We start from the raw sequence: 17,064 nt of genomic DNA, 5'->3' as shown, positions 1-17,064 counted from the left end.
TTATTTTATTATGTATTAATTAAATTTATATCCCACCCTTCCTCCCAGTTAGGAGCCCAGGGTGGCAAACCAAAACATTAAAAACACTCTAAAACATCTTTTAAAAACAGGCTTTAAAATATATCTAGGTATAATAGGGTCCAGTCTTCTGGATTGGGGGAAAGCCTAGGCAACAAGGTATGCCTGATAGGTGTTGTTTTGCATATGGCGGAAGGAGGAGCATTCCGCAGTGCATGGGATTGGTTAAGGAAAATGATCTCTGGTGTGGCGGTGATGACTGAATCGGCAAATGGTTATCAAATGGCAAGTTAGAATTGGAAGCCATGGTTTTCAGAGGGTTTAGATCAGGGGCAGAGAAACCTCAGGCATTGGCTCCAAATATGGCCCTCTAGGCCTCTCACCTTGGCCCTCGGAACTGTCCCCAGGCCACATGCTTCACTAGCTCTGCTTGACACCCCCAGTGTATTTGCCTGGTTGCGATATGTCTTTGATTGTCCGGATGGAGGACAAAGAGGTATGTGTGTAGAAATTAGCCTGCTGTGCAAAGGTAAAACTTGAACTCATTGCTCCACTCACATTTTTCGTAGAATAGTAGAGTTGTAAGGAACCTGTAACATCATCGAGTCCAATCCCCTTGTCAGTGCAGGAATCCAAGTTAAAGCATCCCTGACAGGTGGTTGTCCAGCTGCCTCTTGAATGCCTCCAGTGCTGGAGAGTCCACCACCTTTATTGTTCCATTGTCATACCGCTCTAACAGCTAGGAAGTTTTTTCTGATGTTCAGTCAAAATCTGGTTTCCTGTAACTTAAGCCCATTATTCTGTGTCCTATACTCTGGAATGATAGAGAAGAGATCCTGGCTGTCCTCTGTGTGACAACCTTTCAAGTACTTGAAGAGTGCTATCATATCTCCCCTCCTCTTCCCAAGGCCAAATGCCCTGTTCTTTCAGTATCTCCTCATAGAGCTTTGTTTCCAGTCCCTGGCCTGAACCACCGCCGGCATGAGGCCCCTGGAAGGTCTCTCAGAAGGGAATGTGGCCCTCAGGCTAAAAAGGGTTCCTCATCCTTGCCTTAGATCCCTGTAGGGAACCTTTTCTGACTGGCAGACCAGATCCTTTTCTCGCCACCCCTGTCAGGCCAAATTTGACAGGGTGGGTGGGGGGTGCTGACAACACTGTGATATCAGGTGATGCTGTGCTTTGAAGCCCCGATTGTTGGGACTTCAAAGCCCAGTGTGGGCTATTTGAGAGCCCTTTTGCAAGCAGCCCTGTGCTACTCTCCATATCTCCAATTTTCAGAGGTTCAAGGAGCAGCACTAGGAAGGAGAAGTGGTTTCCCTTCAATGGAAACTGCTGCCCCCCACCCACCCACCCAGAGCAAGGCTGATAGGTGGTTGGGAGCATGCCATGCTCCATCAAAGGGACAATCAGGAGCTCACTTTTAGCTCCTGATTGTTTGAAGCCCCACACTTGACGTTATGTATGACATCAGATGTAAGGTAGGTGGATGTAGCTTGCCCAGAAACAGCCTCGTGGGCCATGTTTGATCTGTGAGCCAGAACTTCTCCCCCTTTGTCTTAGATGCTGCAGCCAGCCTGAGAGCCCTTTTTTCAGAATCTGAGGCATGAAGGGGACAGTGGTAGTTACTGAATGATGATGCAAGTCGTCTCTGTGCATGGGTGGTGGCTGCCTGATTTTTAAACTCCTTCCCTAGCAACCATTTGGATAAGAAATCTGCCTTTCAAATCTTCCAGCTGCTCATTTGTGTTTGGTGGCGGCGGCTGTTTTTTCCCTTCCTGTTAACTCATAGTGTGCTTCATGCTGGCTTGGGAACATGCACAGGCACTCTTAGCCTTGGGGCTCCCAGGAATCAGAAGCCCATTAATGATGCGCTCTTTTCCCAGTGTTAGCAGGGCCAAAACATTCAGTTCCTGGCTGCACCAAAGAAGCTTTGGCTCCTGGTTTTGCCCTAGAGAGGCTTGTGGATTGGTGGGCGTATCTACCACAAGATCATAGCAAGCTGCTGTATATTCAGCCAGTACATCTAGCTCATTATTGTCTACACTGATTGGCAGCAGCTTTCCAAGGGTTCAGAGAGGGGATCTTTTCCCAGCCCTGCCTGGCAATGCCAAGGATCGAACCTGTGACCTTTTGCATGCAAAGCATGTGATCTGCCCCTGAGCCGCTGCCCTTGGCTATCAATTGGAAGCATAGGAAGCTGCCTTATACTGTGTCGTACCATTGGTCCATCTAGCTTTATATTGTCTGTAGTGACTGGCAGCGGCTCTCCAGGGTTTCAGACAGGGGTGTCTGACAGATGCCGGTGATTGAACCCAGGCCTTACTGCATTCAAAGCTTGTCTTGTCAATCGCGTAGAAGTCTTTTGTTCTAGCAAGTGGTACATAAAGTTTATTAGATAAAAATTAATAAAAATGCTCTACTGCTGCACTATGGCCCTTTTCACCAGTGCTGGGGAGTTGGCTAGTATTAGATTGACTGCCAGCTGGGAAACCCCCTCCCCTCCTCCCCCCCCCATACAGGGCTGCGCGGTCACAGTCGGTGAGGCTCAGACGTGCTAAGTGTTTCCTGTTTGTCTCAACACCCTGCAGAGGCAGGAAGAGCCTCTGAGCAATTTTGAAAGTGCCCCGCTTGCAACGCAGGTGTGGGGCCCAGTTTCAGGGGTGCCAGGTGCTTGCCTGGAGAGTTTGGGGGAGAGGCAGGGGAACGAGGTATGATCAGCGACTCTCTGGCTGCTCCTTCTGAATAGGGTAAAGGAAGAACCTGCCCCATGTGAAATGTCGCTCCTATCTAGCATGACAGAGGAAGACACGCAAGCAACTCTCCTGGGGTAATACTGTAAAACCCACAAAATGCGAGCAAGGCACAGAATACAGGCAAGCTTGTGCCACTGTAAAGCATTTGGGAGTCATGCTCAGCCTCATACTTCCCCCTAGTGGGGGGACAGCATCGCTGTAATTCATCTTGGTATGTGGCATGCTTTTAAATGTGTTTTCTATCCAGAAACACACATTCACTCAAAAATCTTCTTGGGAATGGGATCTGAATGCAACCCTTATTGTATATAATTAAATGGCTAACTCCTCAGTGTCTTTTTTTGTTTTAATGCTTAGTGCATAGAAGTGGATAGAATATTTTCTCCCTGTGAAATTTCCCCCCAGAACCCGGGTTCATTCAGTGAAGCTGCATATTGTGAGATCTGGGGCAGACAGAAGGAAGTACTTCTTCACACAGTGCATAGCTAAAAGCGTAAATTCACTACAACAAGATGTAATGATGGCTGCCACCTTGGACAGCTTTAAAAGAGGGTTCAGCACCTTCCTGGAGGATCAGGCTACCAGCGGCTACTGGCCATGATGGCTACATTACCTGCAGCCAGTATCAGAGGAAGCATGCCTCTGGATGCCAGTGGCTGGGGATCATGCTATTGCATTCATGTCCTGCTTGTGGGCTTCCTGTAGGCATCTGGACGGCGGCTACAAGAACAGGGAGCTGGACTAGATAGGCCTTTGGCTTGATCCAGCAGGTTTGATCTTACGTTCTGTCTCCCCTCCTTGGTAGCACTACAGCTCAGATGCCGATGGGCTCTGCACGCGCCTCATCAAGCCAAAGGTCATGGAGGGCACAGTGGCTGCTCAAGATGAGTTCTCCCGCGGTAAGTATTGCATATGGATTAGGCAGGCTCTTTTGTCGGTGTGTGCTGCTGTGTGCGTTGGTGCACTGTGTGTTTGACTGCCTTGTGTCTCCGCTCTCTGCCAGGCGGATGGTCCCTCAACATGAAGGATTTGAAGCTGCTGCAGATCATCGGCAAAGGAGAGTTCGGAGGTGAGTCGGCCAGCAGTGGCAAGTGGTAGCACCATGGTATCTCTTTTCTCTTGACAGTGGGGAAATTCAGACTCCCAAGGGTTAATCTTTGGTAACAGTTGTGGGCAGAGTTCAGGCTCAGGTAAGAACCTCAGAGACTCAGAAAAGCTTGCTTCAAATGAAAGATGAGCTTTAATTGCCCTCAGATTCTTCTGTGGCTTTGATCAAAACCCACTGGATTGTGGTTCAGTTCTAGGGCTGCAGCACCCCGGGGTAGAGCATCTGTTTTTCATGCAGAAGGCCTCAGGTTCAATGCCTGGCATCTTCAGGTAGGGCTGGGAGACCTCCTGTCTGAAATCCTGGACAGCCACTGCCAGTCATTTGAGATGGTCAGACTAAATATAAAGCAGCCTCCTATGTGTTAGCATTGGAGTTGAAGGCTGGCTCTAGGAAAACAATAAAGCTTACATTTATAGGAAATGCATACTGGATAGGAATGATCGTAGTTCTAGCTAACTAAAGATGGAGATGCAAGGAGTTATACTTGGTCTTTCATGTCTGCAGAAGAGAGAGATGAAGGAAAGACCAAGGTGGGATGAAGAAAAAGAGGAGGGGAGGAGCAGGAAATGAGGTCAGCAGTCCTAGGAGTATCAGTCTAGCACCCAAAAGAAGGCCAGCATAGATTAGGTCAGAAAAACAAATCTAGGGGCATGGAGGTTGCCCTCTTTGTCTACCATTCCCCATGCAAACCCACCAACAAACTGAGTTGCATCCCAACACTTCAAACACCCCTTCTCAGCAATGCTTGCTTCAGTTCACAAAAGTCATCCTTTCTTGCCATTTCTGGTCTCAGAAACTGCCCAACCCTTTGGTCAGTGCATTTGCAGTCATCTCTTCAGGTGGACAGTACTTCAGCTCTGGAAGTCCCTCGTCCTGCATGTCTCTTAGAAAGTGGAAATGGGCCAGTTGTTCTGTACTCTTAGGGACTAGTGTTCTTTCTCTGGGCCAGAGGAATAGACAAAGCGAGGCTTAATTTTGTGGGCTATGAGCCTCCCCAATGGCATTTGGCTGTTCACTGTCGGAAAAAAAATCCTGGGTTAGATGGCAGAGACGTGAACCAAAATTTTCTTCTCTCTGCAGCTTGTGCACAAGTGATTCTGGAGTTCAGAGTTTAGGGTTTTTCTGAATCTAAAAAACTTGTAAGTTTTTCGAGCTCATGAAGGAGGAGTATTGTACTCCGAAATGCACAGAACTGAACAAAAGTTTGTATGGATAACCTCCAGGGCTTATCCTCTTTGTTTTGATTGGTCACTGTTAAAAATAGGATGCTAGGTTGGATGCATGTTTGATCTGATCCAGTAGAATAATTCTACGCTCACATGTTACTGCTTGTCTGTCCCATCCCAACCTTCAGTCTGTCATTCTCCCTTGCAGATGTGATGCTGGGCGATTACCATGGGAACAAGGTTGCTGTAAAGTGCATTAAAAACGATGCCACCGCACAGGCCTTCTTGGCTGAGGCTTCAGTGATGACGTGAGTGCCAGGCGCTGTTCCCTTGAGGAGGGGAGAATGTTGCTGTTGGGTTGTGGGCAGGCTGGTAGGAGAGCAAAGGCATTCCCATAAAGTGCAGAGAGTTCTCTGATGCAGGACCCTGGGCTTCTGCATAGAACTACTCAGAGTTCTTTGAGGGCAGCCGTCATAGTTAAACTGGTGTAACTTCCTAGTATCGACTTGCCTGGATGAGCCTATGAGGTGATGTTACATCGCTTGAGAGAGCAACTTTCAGAGATGAGGGTGTCATTGTCCTTGGTCTAGCCTCTCTCTCTCTCTCTCTCTCTCTCTGCTGGCTCGGGCTGATGGGAGTTGTAGTCCAGCAACATCCAGGGGTACCATCTTGGTTACCCTTGGTGTAGATGCTTTCCCAGTGAAGCTAGATTAGTAGCACTTGGGGATGAAGGCTGGAGCAAGTTATTATTATTATTTATTTTTATTTATTTATACCCCGCCTTTCGGCCAAATGTCTTCAATGCGGTTTACAAAAAAACACAAATATAAAAATACAATATAAAATACATCAATAAAACAATACAATACTCTTGAATAGCTGACAGATCAAACAAAGAATATAAAATGTCAAGAACCTCAATGATAAGCTATTCAGGGTGCTATAGAAGACAAGTACATTCAGCATTAGAACAATCAAAGGCACACCAGTTAGTATGTACTCTAGGAATATGTCACGGAGTAAGCACTCAAGTTGCCTTAACAATGGGAAAGGAACGTAAGCCCCAAATTAGGCACTGTGGCAGGTTAAGGTCAGGGCTCCTTCCCTACCCACCTGGCTTCTGCATAATTTAGAACCTGATGCAGGGCTGTAGCTCAGTGGTAGAGCATCTGCTTTGCATGCTGAAGGTCCCAGGTTCAATCCCTGGCATCTCCGGGTACAGCTAGGAAAGACTGTTCTCTGAAAACCCTGGAGAGCTGCTGCCAATCAGTGTTGCCAGTTCTGAGCTAGATGGTATGAGGCAGTTTGTGTTCTTGATTTTAAGCTGCAGAGAGATTCATGCAGGAGAGCTCTCTGAGATACCAAAGACCCAAAGTGTCTGGGGAGTGGAATCTCAGAGGCTTCTTAGGCTGCACAACCCCTCCCTTAGGCTCTTTGTGCCGTTGGATGTCAGCTGGTGGTCCCTCCCAGTGTTGCCCTTGCCATGCCACGGGCCAGGTGCTGGGCTTGGGGCGAGACCTCCAGTGGCCTGTGGATAACCCTGACTTTGATCCTTTTCTCCACCCCGCCAATCTCATTGCAGGCAGCTCCGGCACAGCAATCTAGTGCAAATGCTGGGGGTGATTGTGGAGGAAAAGGGAGGCCTCTACATTGTTACCGAATACATGGCAAAGGTAAGGTTCCTGACACCGCCAATCAGAGTTGCTGAAAGACTGCCCCATCTAGATCATTGGTCTTCAGCTGGTGGGGCAGGACCCACTACGTGGTCCCAGCCTGACCCAAGATGGATTATAACAGCAGGTCTGCCACCATACAAATGTGTGGTAACAAAAATTTAAGAAAAAGGCCGCAAATGCAAGTTTGGGTAAAAAGTGTGCCCCAGGTCTGAAAACACTGGGTTGTGTTTAGCTAACCTTTACTCAGCATAGACTAGGGATGGAAAGATCTGTCAGTTTCAGTTCTCTCAGTTTCCCAGTTTTAAATTCAGTTTGCCACATTTCTGCAACAATTTGCAATTTTAAAAAAATCCTCATGAAAATTCAGTAGTGTTTTAGTGAGACTTTTTCCTAATAAACACATTTTTGTAGGGAGTTTTGACTCATGTACACATTTTGGCAAGCCATTTCTTGCATGTTATTTTCACTCATATGTTTATTTTTATGCATGCTTTCCCCTAATATATGCATGCTTGTAAACATTGTTTAGTTGGTGATCTGCACTGCAAAAGTCGAATAAGTGTGAATTCCAAAGGATGGCTGTGTTTTTTGTCTCTTTTTCCCCCCAGAAAGTGCAAATTTGATAAATTTGGCTTGAAATGCAAACTGAATTGAAATTCTCACTCATTCCTAGAATAGACCCATTGAAATGAATGGACCTAAGTTAGCCATGGCCATTAATTTCAGTGGACTGAATCTGAGCAAAAGGTAGTTGAAGACAATCCATCGATGGCTGTTGATAAAAGATTATTCTTGCCCCAGCAGCAAAGTGAGGTCAGTTACATTTCTTTAATGCCGTGTCCCAGGGCTGTTCCAGCTGCTCCAGAGAGGCTTAAATATGGGTTCTGTTCTGGCTCCCCGTTTGGCCTTCCTTGATTTTTCTTATCTTGGCCTCAAAAATAGTGGAGAGGGGTGAACAATCTGCCAATGCCTCCTCCTCTTGTCAGCCTTGTCTCCCAAAACTGGAGCAACAGCCTAAGCTGTCTCCTCCTTAACTTCCCACCTGCATCCGCCCTATATATGTCTCTGTAACCCGCCGGATCTCGAAGAGTTCCCCAGATTCTTCTGGGCTTCTGCTGGGAGGAAGGGCGGGATATAAAACAAATAATAGATCAATCTATTAATTGATTGATCGATCGATCGATTCTCATGAGACTTCCTGAACTCCCTGTAAAAGGGACAGGTAACATCCCTTGCAACCATGTCAGCGGGGCTGCGGCTCACTCTTGTCACCCAATCACAGCTCTGCTGGAACACACAGCGCTTTAAAGGGGCTTTAAAGGCAAGTATTTCTGCCTTGTCTGTTTTGTTTTTCTCACTGCCCAAGATGGCAGGTGGATGAGACAGGGCAGCAACATCTGGATTGGTCCCATGCGAGCATTAAGGGTGCTATCTTGAACGCTTAATCATTCCCTGCCTCTGTTGTTCAGGTATGAGAGCAGTTGCATATGTTCCGAACAGTATACTTGCGAGAAATCAATCTTTTAGTGTGGCAGCGCCTGTTCTCTGGAACTTCCTGCCTGTTGATATTAAGGGCAGGCACCTCTGTTGACTCCTCCGCTGTACTGCTAAAACTGTTGCAGTTTAGGCAAGCCGACCCACATGCATAATTTTATCATGTATATTCATTTTTAAAACAAATATTTACCCTATTGTGTAAACTGCTTAGAGATATGCAGTATATAAATCTTGCTAAATAAAAGAAATACCCCCCCAAAAAAATATTAGGGGGAGGGTACTGGGGGGGAAGCCAAATGAGGACTAAATGTGTTCTATAGTCGTGGACTGCTGACAAGCTGTTGGGAGGAAAAATGGGAACTGGGTGGGAGGGGGAGAATGGAATGGAGTATTCTGAGGGAGGGCATGGCTGCCTGGCTGCCTGGCACAGTGAACAGACCATTCCATGCTGCAGCATTTTGTTGCAAGTCCCACTTACTACTGTTGTTTTGTGTCTGCCCTCTTAAACAGCAGCAGTTTGACACTACTGCTGGAGTAAACTGCTGCTTGACTGTATATATGTAAACAATACTCCCTGATCCAAAGAGGAGACCGCCACCTACTGCTGAGTGCCTCTCTTTGAAATTCTGTCCACGGCCCATCCCTGCCTCCACCTGTTTTAGTGGAGCTGTTGATGAATTAGTGGCAGTTAGTGATGGTTAAGAGAGCCAGTGTGGCGTAGGGGTTAGAGTGTTGGACTACAATCTGGGAGACCAGGGTTCGAATCCCCACGCCATGAAGCTCACTGGGTGACCTTGGGCCAGTCACTGCCTCTCAGCCTCAGAGGAAGGCAATGGTAAAACCATTTCTGAGTACCGTTTACCATGAAAACTCTATTAATAGGGTCGCCATAAGTCAGAATTGACTTGAAGGCAGTCCTCCCAGCCAGTTATGGTTAAGCTGCACTTGTAATTAGCTTGGATTTCTTGAGCATTCCCAGAGAACTCTCAGGGAATCTGGGTGGGGTGAAACAGGTCAGGCTGAGAGAGTGTAGAAAAACGAAAAGTGGAGAAGAATTGCCTCCAGTTCCTCCCTCCCCACTTTCCAAGCAAACTTGCCCTTGCTAAGGGATGCGAGAGTCTGTGAACAGGAGAGCTGGCTGATGAAGCCAGGAGGTCTCTTGCGGGAGATCTCTACTCAGTGGAGGCTAGTCATTAGCGCAAGTGGGGCAGTGCCCCACCAACTTCAATCTGCCCTTAGCCAGCCCCCACCTCTCTGCCTTCATTCTTACAACAAGTGCAGGGGATGGCGGCCCTGGCTGTCAGCTTCCTCTTTCTTCCTCTTATGTTGGCCTCGTAGAACTCAGCAGGGAGCAGGATGGGGGCAAACCAAGGATGAGTTGGCTCTGACTATCACTGGCTCTCGTTCCACCTACTTTTTGCTCTGCCTCCATTCTGCCCCACCCATCTCGATAGGCACCAGACACCCCTGTCTCTGCTTATTTAGTTAGTTATAAAAATATTTGTAGGCCACTATTTTGTTAAAAACACCAAAGCAGTTTACAACACTTTTTTAAAAAAACCAACCAGCACAGAATAAAAAACATTAAATATACAATAAAAACAAAGGTCAACTGTTGCGAAAAAAGCATCTTCTTAATGGCCTGCATAAGCCTGGCAGAACAGGTTTTCAGCAGGCGCTTAAAAGTTAAAACAGAAGGCGCCTGCTGAATCTCGGCAGAGCATTCCAGAGAACTGAGCTGAAGACGCTGAAGGCTCGATTTTGTGTCGATGTTAAATGAGCCTCACCAACTCGGGGGATTACCAAAGCCGCTTCTGCAGATGAACTCAGTGATTGAGCTGGGATATAAGGGTTCAAGCACACCCTAAGATACCCTGGACCTAAGTTGTTCAGGGCTTTGTAAATTAATACAAGGACCTTGAACCTGCCTCATTAGTGGACTTAATATGACATGACACCCCTGATCAGGCTTATAAAGAGTTGTGAATAGCAAAACTGGGGAAATTGTAGTCCGAATGTGACCACTATCAATTGTTGCAATATTAACTCTTCTTCCCCCCCCCTTGTTTACAGGGAAGTTTAGTTGATTACCTTCGCTCCCGAGGGAGGTCTGTGCTGGGGGGAGAATGTTTGTTGAAGTTCTCCTTGTAAGTATGGAGTTTCCGGGTCTTGGCTTCTGCTTTTTGGGTTCTATCTGCACTGTACATTTAAAGCAGTATCATACCACTTTAAACCGTCATAGCTTCCCCCAAAGAATCCTGGGAACTGTTGCTTGTTAAGATTGTGAGAGTTGTTAGGAGACCCTGATTCACTTCACAGAGCTACAATTCCCAGAGTGGTTTAATTATCAATCCCTTTTCCCAAGGAACTCTGGGAATTGTAGCTCCGTGAAGGGAATAGGGGTCTCTTAACAAATCTCCTAATTTGTTTTAAAACAGCTGCCTGTGTTCTTGATTGTCCATTTGGAGGACCACTTGTGACCCATAGCCTGCTGGGTGGAGTGTGGGATTTCCTTTCCTAGAAACATCAAAAATAAACATTGGATGAGGAAGTACTTGAGAGGATTATCAGATGGTTGTTGGGCCTTTCATCACAGTGTCAAAGCATGACCTGTAATGATAACATTCCCTTCATTCTTAAAATGTCTGTACTGCTTTTCATAAAAAAAAAAAAAATCAAAGTGTTACATACATTATTGCAAAGTTTCAACATCCATAACAAGCAGTTAAAACAGTATTATCACGGGATCATGCAACAGCAGCAAAATCAACCAACCGGTCAACTCAGAGGGTACTTTTGTCCTATTTTCAAAAAGAAAGCAGGGTCAAGGTGTCCCAAATTACTGGGGCCACAACAGTACAGGCCCTGCTTTCCAATCTGGCCTCTTCTGTAAGATGGAATTCAAAGCAGAGCCTCACTTGCAGATCTTAACTGCCAAGGGGGCTCATACAGGAAGAGATCTTTGAGTTTCCAATGTCTCCCTTTCCTGAGTCTGTCTGACTGTCTATTCTCTCTGCACAGAGATGTCTGCGAAGCTATGGCCTATCTGGAAGCCAACAACTTCGTTCATCGGGACTTGGCAGCACGGAATGTGCTCGTCTCGGAGGACAACATTGCCAAAGTCAGTGATTTTGGGCTGACAAAAGAAGCCTCTTCTACCCAGGACACAGGCAAGCTACCGGTGAAATGGACGGCGCCAGAAGCACTTAGAGAAAAGGTGAGATGGTGCCTAAGCTGTCATGGACACAAGTATGGCGTTATGTCCAGCTTGGGAAACCTCAGGCCCGGGGTCCAAATGCGGCCTCCAGGCCTCTCCATCTGACCTCTTCATCCGGCCATGCCCTTTCCCAGGCCACACCCCTCACTGGCCCTGCTCCACCCTCTCCTTGAGTGATTTTTCCTGCCTGGAATGTGTCCCTGAGCTGTGATAAATGTCTGACTTGCTTGTATGGAGAGATGTGTGTCCAGAAACCTCAGAATTGTGCATGGCTTGACAGTAGCCTCTTCTTGTACAAAGGCAAGAGTGTCTGCCTATTTTTGCCTTTGGCCACGCCCACTGCTGATATCTAGCCCATGAGGGAATTTGGCCCCTGGGCTGAAAAAGATTCCCCATCCTTGTTTTATACGGAGACAAGTGATTGGTCCTTCCATAATCAAATGACTTCCTACTTGTGCTATTACTTGGTGAAGCTGCTTCTGTGTGGCAAATGAGCATCTCATGCCCCAACTCCCTAGTTATAGTTGCTCCATCACAAGCCCAGAAGCCAGGCTCCCAAAACGGATGAGATGCACTCCCCTCAGCTCAGTTTGGAATCAGCTCAGTGTTTGCAAGCAAGTTCGTCTTTTCCAAGAGTCCTCTCCTAGCTTGCAGTGTTCATTTTTTCATTGTAAATATATATATTTACATTTTTCTGTGAATTTTCAATTGCTCCTCAGAATTTCATTTTATTTATTGTGCAAGCCCTATGCACTAAATCGTCGTTCATATAGCTGTGCAAAATCCCCCAAACCCGTTTTTTTCCCAAGGCTTCAGGAATGTGTGCTATCCCAAAGTTACCAGCACAGGATACAACAACAGAGACTCTCACAAATCTTGGAAGCAAATGTTTCCAGTTCAGAGGAGCTCCCAGCCCAAAATGAGCCTCCTTTGTACCTGGGTGGGGAACTGGATCCAGCCAGTGGACCAGATGCTTATCTCCCCAACCCTCCACAGGCCAAGTTTGACAGGTCAGAATGACTCAAACCATGCAGGCAAAGGCATGACGCTTTGCAAGCCCCCACACTCGGCTGATGGTCAGGGCTTGCAAAACCATGTACACAACTGCTTCGTCCTCAGCATGTGCACTGTGCTTTGCATGCTCCGGTAATCAGCTGATAATCTGGTTTTGCAAAGCCCAGTGGACAGTGCTTTGCAACTCCCGGCAATCAGTTGATTGTTGGCTCTTCCAAAGGGCTTTGCACAGGGCCTTGCAGGTGTCCTGCAAGCTCCCTTTTGGCCTAGCCTCATCTTTACTTGCCCCTCACCTGACATCATATAGGATATCAGGTGTGGGGCAGGTAGGCATGGCTTGTCTGAAATGGCCTGGTGCGCCTAATTAGGCCCATGGGCTGGAGGTTGCCCACCTCTGCTTTCTATACAGTTTTAACCCTGTGATTGGTAACAGCTACGGTCACTGGGCTCAGGAGAGGGCAGAACTCATAGTACAGTGAGTGAGCTTGATTTGCAAAAAGGGGAATGATAATGCTCAGTTCTTAAGATGCTTGAACCTTATTAGCTGGGGAGGTTCATATTTATGAACTAGGCCAACACCTTTCCAGTGGACAATCTTCCCAGATGATGCGGAAATTGGGGGGGGGAGAGAGAGAGACCGCAGAGTCAGCAGAGAACAGCAAGGCTTTGCGAATTCCTGGTGTCAACACGTATGAAGCTGGCTGCAGTTTGTGGTCGACTTGGTGGCTTTGGGTAGCACTAAAGCCCAGCTCCCCAGAAAGGAGATGAGACCCTGAACGAGCCCCTCCGGGCTTGCTCTCACCGCTGGGGACTGTCGCTCTCAACAATGGGCTTTCTTTTTCTTGGCAGAAATTTTCCACCAAGTCAGACGTCTGGAGCTTTGGGGTTCTTCTCTGGGAAATCTACTCCTTTGGGCGAGTGCCTTATCCAAGAATTGTAAGTGCAGGGTGGTCAGCTCACCTGGATTTTGATTGGGGGTGGGTTGGGGGAACAAAGGACATCACCCTGGCCCCCACCGCTTTTGCATTCGACTCTTGTAGCAATCCTGTGTTTTCACTGTACATACTTTTTTTTTTTTTGGAGCAATTCTGATGCCTGTCCAGTTATGCACTTGGAGGCAATAACAGGAAAAGGCAGCGGTGGCAGAGGTGGGCAGACTATGAAGGGCTGTGGCTTAGTGGCAGAGCATCTGCTTTGCATGCAGAAGGTCCCAGGTTCAATCCCTGGCATCTCCTGGTAGGACTGGGAGAGATCCCAGTTTGAAGCCCTGGAGAGCCACTGCCAAGTCACTGCGGACAATACTAAGCTGGCTGGACCAGTGGTCTGACTCAGTCCAAGGCCGCTTCCTACGGGGAAGAGCCATGACTCAGCAGCAGAGCATTTGCTTTGCACACAGAGTGTCCCAGGTTCAATCCTTGACATTTCCAGATAGATCTGGAAAGGACCCCTGCCTGAGGCCCTGAGGAGCTGCTGCCAGCCAGTGTAGACAATACTGAGCGAGATGGACCAACAGCGGCTTCCCGTGTTCCTAACTGGATGGGTCTAAATGGAGCATGTCAGAAACATGGTTAAAGGACCTTTTACTACATAGATAGGACCCACCAGAATGCCTCCCCCCCAAATAAAAAACTTGTTTTCTCTTTTTCATGTGCAACGAAATGGGGAAAGGTCCATTTTGATTGATACTTTAGGGGGAATTTTGGTGGTTGAGGAGCAAAGCGTACTGCCAGTGCTATTATGTTTTCCCCAAAGTCTCTGGAGCTACGCTTATGTGACGAGATGCTGTCGCTCTGAAAGAGCCTTCTGAGGTGGGTGGAGGGAATGGTGGCCCCTTAGAAGCACTTTGGGCAATGAGTTTTGCCTCGACATATGCACACACATTTTGCCCCCCAAAATGTCCCTAAATTTTGCCTTGAGTTGGAATATTCTCTAGGGAGAATTCCCTCAACAGGGAATTGGGTGGATGAGTGAGGAAGCGGTGGAAAGATATCTGGCAGAGCCTAGCATCTGGCTGGTCCCCATCAAGCTACAGATTCATAGGCGTTGGCCTTCAGAGCAGGTGTGGGGAGCCTTTGGCCCTCCAGGTGTTGCTGAACTACAATTCCCATCAGCCCTAGCAAGCATGGCCAATGGCCAGGGATGATAGGAGTTGTAGTTCAGCAATATCTGGAGGGCTGAAGGTTCCCCACACCTGTTTAGAGGATTCAACACATTTCATGAACATGATCTTTGCAACAGTCCTGTAAGGTAAGCCAGTATTATTATCCCATATTGCTGAGGCTGAAAATTATGGCTTCTGCCCAGTTCACAGTAGTCCCAGTCAGATTCTTTTTAACTCAAACCAGTGTGTGCAGCTGCTTCTAAATGTGTCCGTTTTAATAACTACAGGAGATCCTCATCTCTGATCTCCCATGTTACTATAACGTCTGTATCTTTCTTCCAGAGAGCTCAAGGCAGCGTACGTGGTTCTCCCTTTCCCCCTTTTTGCCCTTAACAACAACCCTGTGAGGTAGGTTAGGCCGAGAGAATGCATGACTGTCCCAGGATCCCTCAGTGAGCTTTGTCACTGAGTAGTGATTTGAACCTGGGCCTCTCCAAGCACAGTACTTCTTCCATTATTCAAATCCTCGTTTTTCTCTCCCCCCCCCACAGCCTCTGAAGGATGTAGTTCCACGTGTGGAGAAGGGGTATAAAATGGATGCCCCTGACGGCTGCCCCCAGGTTGTCTACGAGGTGATGAAAAAGTGCTGGACCTTGGATCCTACACACCGGCCTTCCTTCCACCAATTACGGGAACAGCTAGAGCATATCAAAGCCAGCGAGCTCTACCTGTGAGGTAGATGGGAGGGCGGGGCTTCCTTTGGACACACCTCTTTCTCCATCACTTCCTGTGATCCACCTCCCATGCACATGTGTCTGGGGGCAGGGAATGGGCAAGGGACCGACTGAAGCAATTCTTCCCCCCAGAATCATAATTCCTCCACTGAAGGGACTGTACTTAAAGAAACATATTGGACTTTGTGCATATCCCCCCACGTGCCCGGGCTGGTGGGTGGGGAGTCTGGCTCCTCCTTTCTCCTTGGGGAAGGCTCTTCCGTATCTTTTTCAGCTGGGTCATCTGAAGTTACGCGAGGGAGAGTAAATGGTGGAAACATCAACATCTTCCCCCTTCTTTTCCCCCTGTCCTGTAGGAAATGCGGGGGGGGCGGGGGGGTGGAGAGCCTAACCTTATGTTAGTAGCATGTTTTTCACCCTTCCCAATACGCTTTTCTCCATTTGGCTTCCTCCTCACAAAGCAACCTCCCTTTTTTTCCTCTCCCCCTCTTCCTTCCACCTTTTTAATTTCTCCCTGGAACCAGACCTGCGTGTCTCTCAAATAAAGAAATAAGAAAGTTGTGCAGCGCCAACAATATGAAGAGGAGAGACGGGGAGGGAGGGAACTTGTGTGAGGTGGGGGAGCTGGGGGGATTTTCCTTCTCCTGTCGATATTTCCATAACCACTGGAAATACCTAAATTTCCAATCCAGTATCTTCTCTCCCCCCACCTTTTTTTAAAAAAATAGATTTTTGTTCAGTTTTTATTTTTTTGTTTTGTTTGTTTTTATTATTTCAGACTGCACCAGAAATCAGCTGTTTTGCTGGGTTTTACTAAAGTTACAAACCTTATTTTTTAATGTAATAATAAAAAAGGTTTTTTAAAAAATTAAAAAACCACACACACACACGCTGAAACATAGCAAGCTCGCCCCCCCACCCTGACCAAATGAAGACAGGGCGAGTTTAAAACCGCAAAGCCACCAAGGACGATAGTTGGGTTGTTGGTTTTTTTGCTTAAAAACAGTGTTTGCATGCTGTCTCCAGAGGCCTTTTCCAGTCCTGTCTAGTGCTTTATGCTCATATAATGCTGCCAACTGTGAGATTAAACTGTAATAAAAACCATTCCATATGAACATGTAACTTCCTGCCTCAGCTGTGATCTTTTCCCTGGGTTCGTAAGCGCCAGCTAATGGTTTTAGGAGCATGCTGAATGCCTGGTAGAAACTGCAGTGCCCCAAATAGTTGACATGGGCTGAGGATCCTGTGGGCCACATAAGGTCTATTTTCATGCAGCCTGCAGAGATGAGGTGGAACATACAGAAAGAATGAGAGGGAGAGAGGAATGGGATGGCATAGAAGGGGAGAGCTATATAACGCTACAAACTCCACCCCTTTTGGTTCTGGCTCCATCCCCTATTATATGATGTTACAAACCCCACCCCCTTTTGGTTCTGGCTCTACCCGCTGCTGGCTGATTGACTTTCCCTGAGGTTCTATGACTCTTCATAGGAAAAAAATCTTCCCATCCCTGTGCTAGTCCACATGACCTGTCTTTGTTTTTCTTCTTTTTTACATTCTTTATAACGACAGGTCCTGATCTGTGATCTCCCATCACATTATGATAACATTTTGTCTGTTATCTTTACTCCAAAGAAAAAATAAAATGAATTGCCTGGGAGCGGTTTAGCAACAAAAAAATAATCATACTACAGTAAAGAGGAGACAAAAGCAGCCAATAAAAATACAGCAATTAAAATTTAAATAGTGTATCCAAAACAGAGAGTAAAGACATAAAGCT

At 47.1% G+C, this 17,064-nt stretch overlaps 1 protein-coding gene across 4 annotated transcripts in view; it reads left to right on the top strand.

Moving 5' to 3' along the window:
* Positions 1–16,406, top strand: part of CSK (C-terminal Src kinase) — a 113,990-nt gene extending 97,584 nt beyond the window's left edge. For 3 of the 4 annotated variants that reach the window (XM_061595276.1, XM_061595280.1, XM_061595277.1), the window contains 8 exons: positions 3,577–3,670; positions 3,775–3,840; positions 5,254–5,353; positions 6,628–6,718; positions 10,292–10,365; positions 11,240–11,435; positions 13,299–13,385; positions 15,102–16,406. In XM_061595276.1, coding sequence (XP_061451260.1) covers positions 3,577–3,670; positions 3,775–3,840; positions 5,254–5,353; positions 6,628–6,718; positions 10,292–10,365; positions 11,240–11,435; positions 13,299–13,385; positions 15,102–15,284 — 891 coding nt within the window. In that variant the 3' untranslated portion in view covers positions 15,285–16,406. Of the gene's footprint in view, positions 1–3,576; positions 3,671–3,774; positions 3,841–5,253; positions 5,354–6,627; positions 6,719–10,291; positions 10,366–11,239; positions 11,436–13,298; positions 13,386–14,892; positions 14,959–15,101 lie in introns of all 4 variants that reach the window. The other variant, XM_061595279.1, reaches the window with a different exon arrangement.
* The last annotated feature ends 658 nt before the right edge of the window (positions 16,407–17,064 follow it).

Source organism: Rhineura floridana, chromosome 14 (assembly GCF_030035675.1).
Source record: "Rhineura floridana isolate rRhiFlo1 chromosome 14, rRhiFlo1.hap2, whole genome shotgun sequence".
In the NCBI taxonomy this organism is placed as follows: Eukaryota; Metazoa; Chordata; class Lepidosauria; order Squamata; family Rhineuridae; genus Rhineura; species Rhineura floridana.
This window is presented reverse-complemented; position numbering and strand designations above follow the sequence as displayed.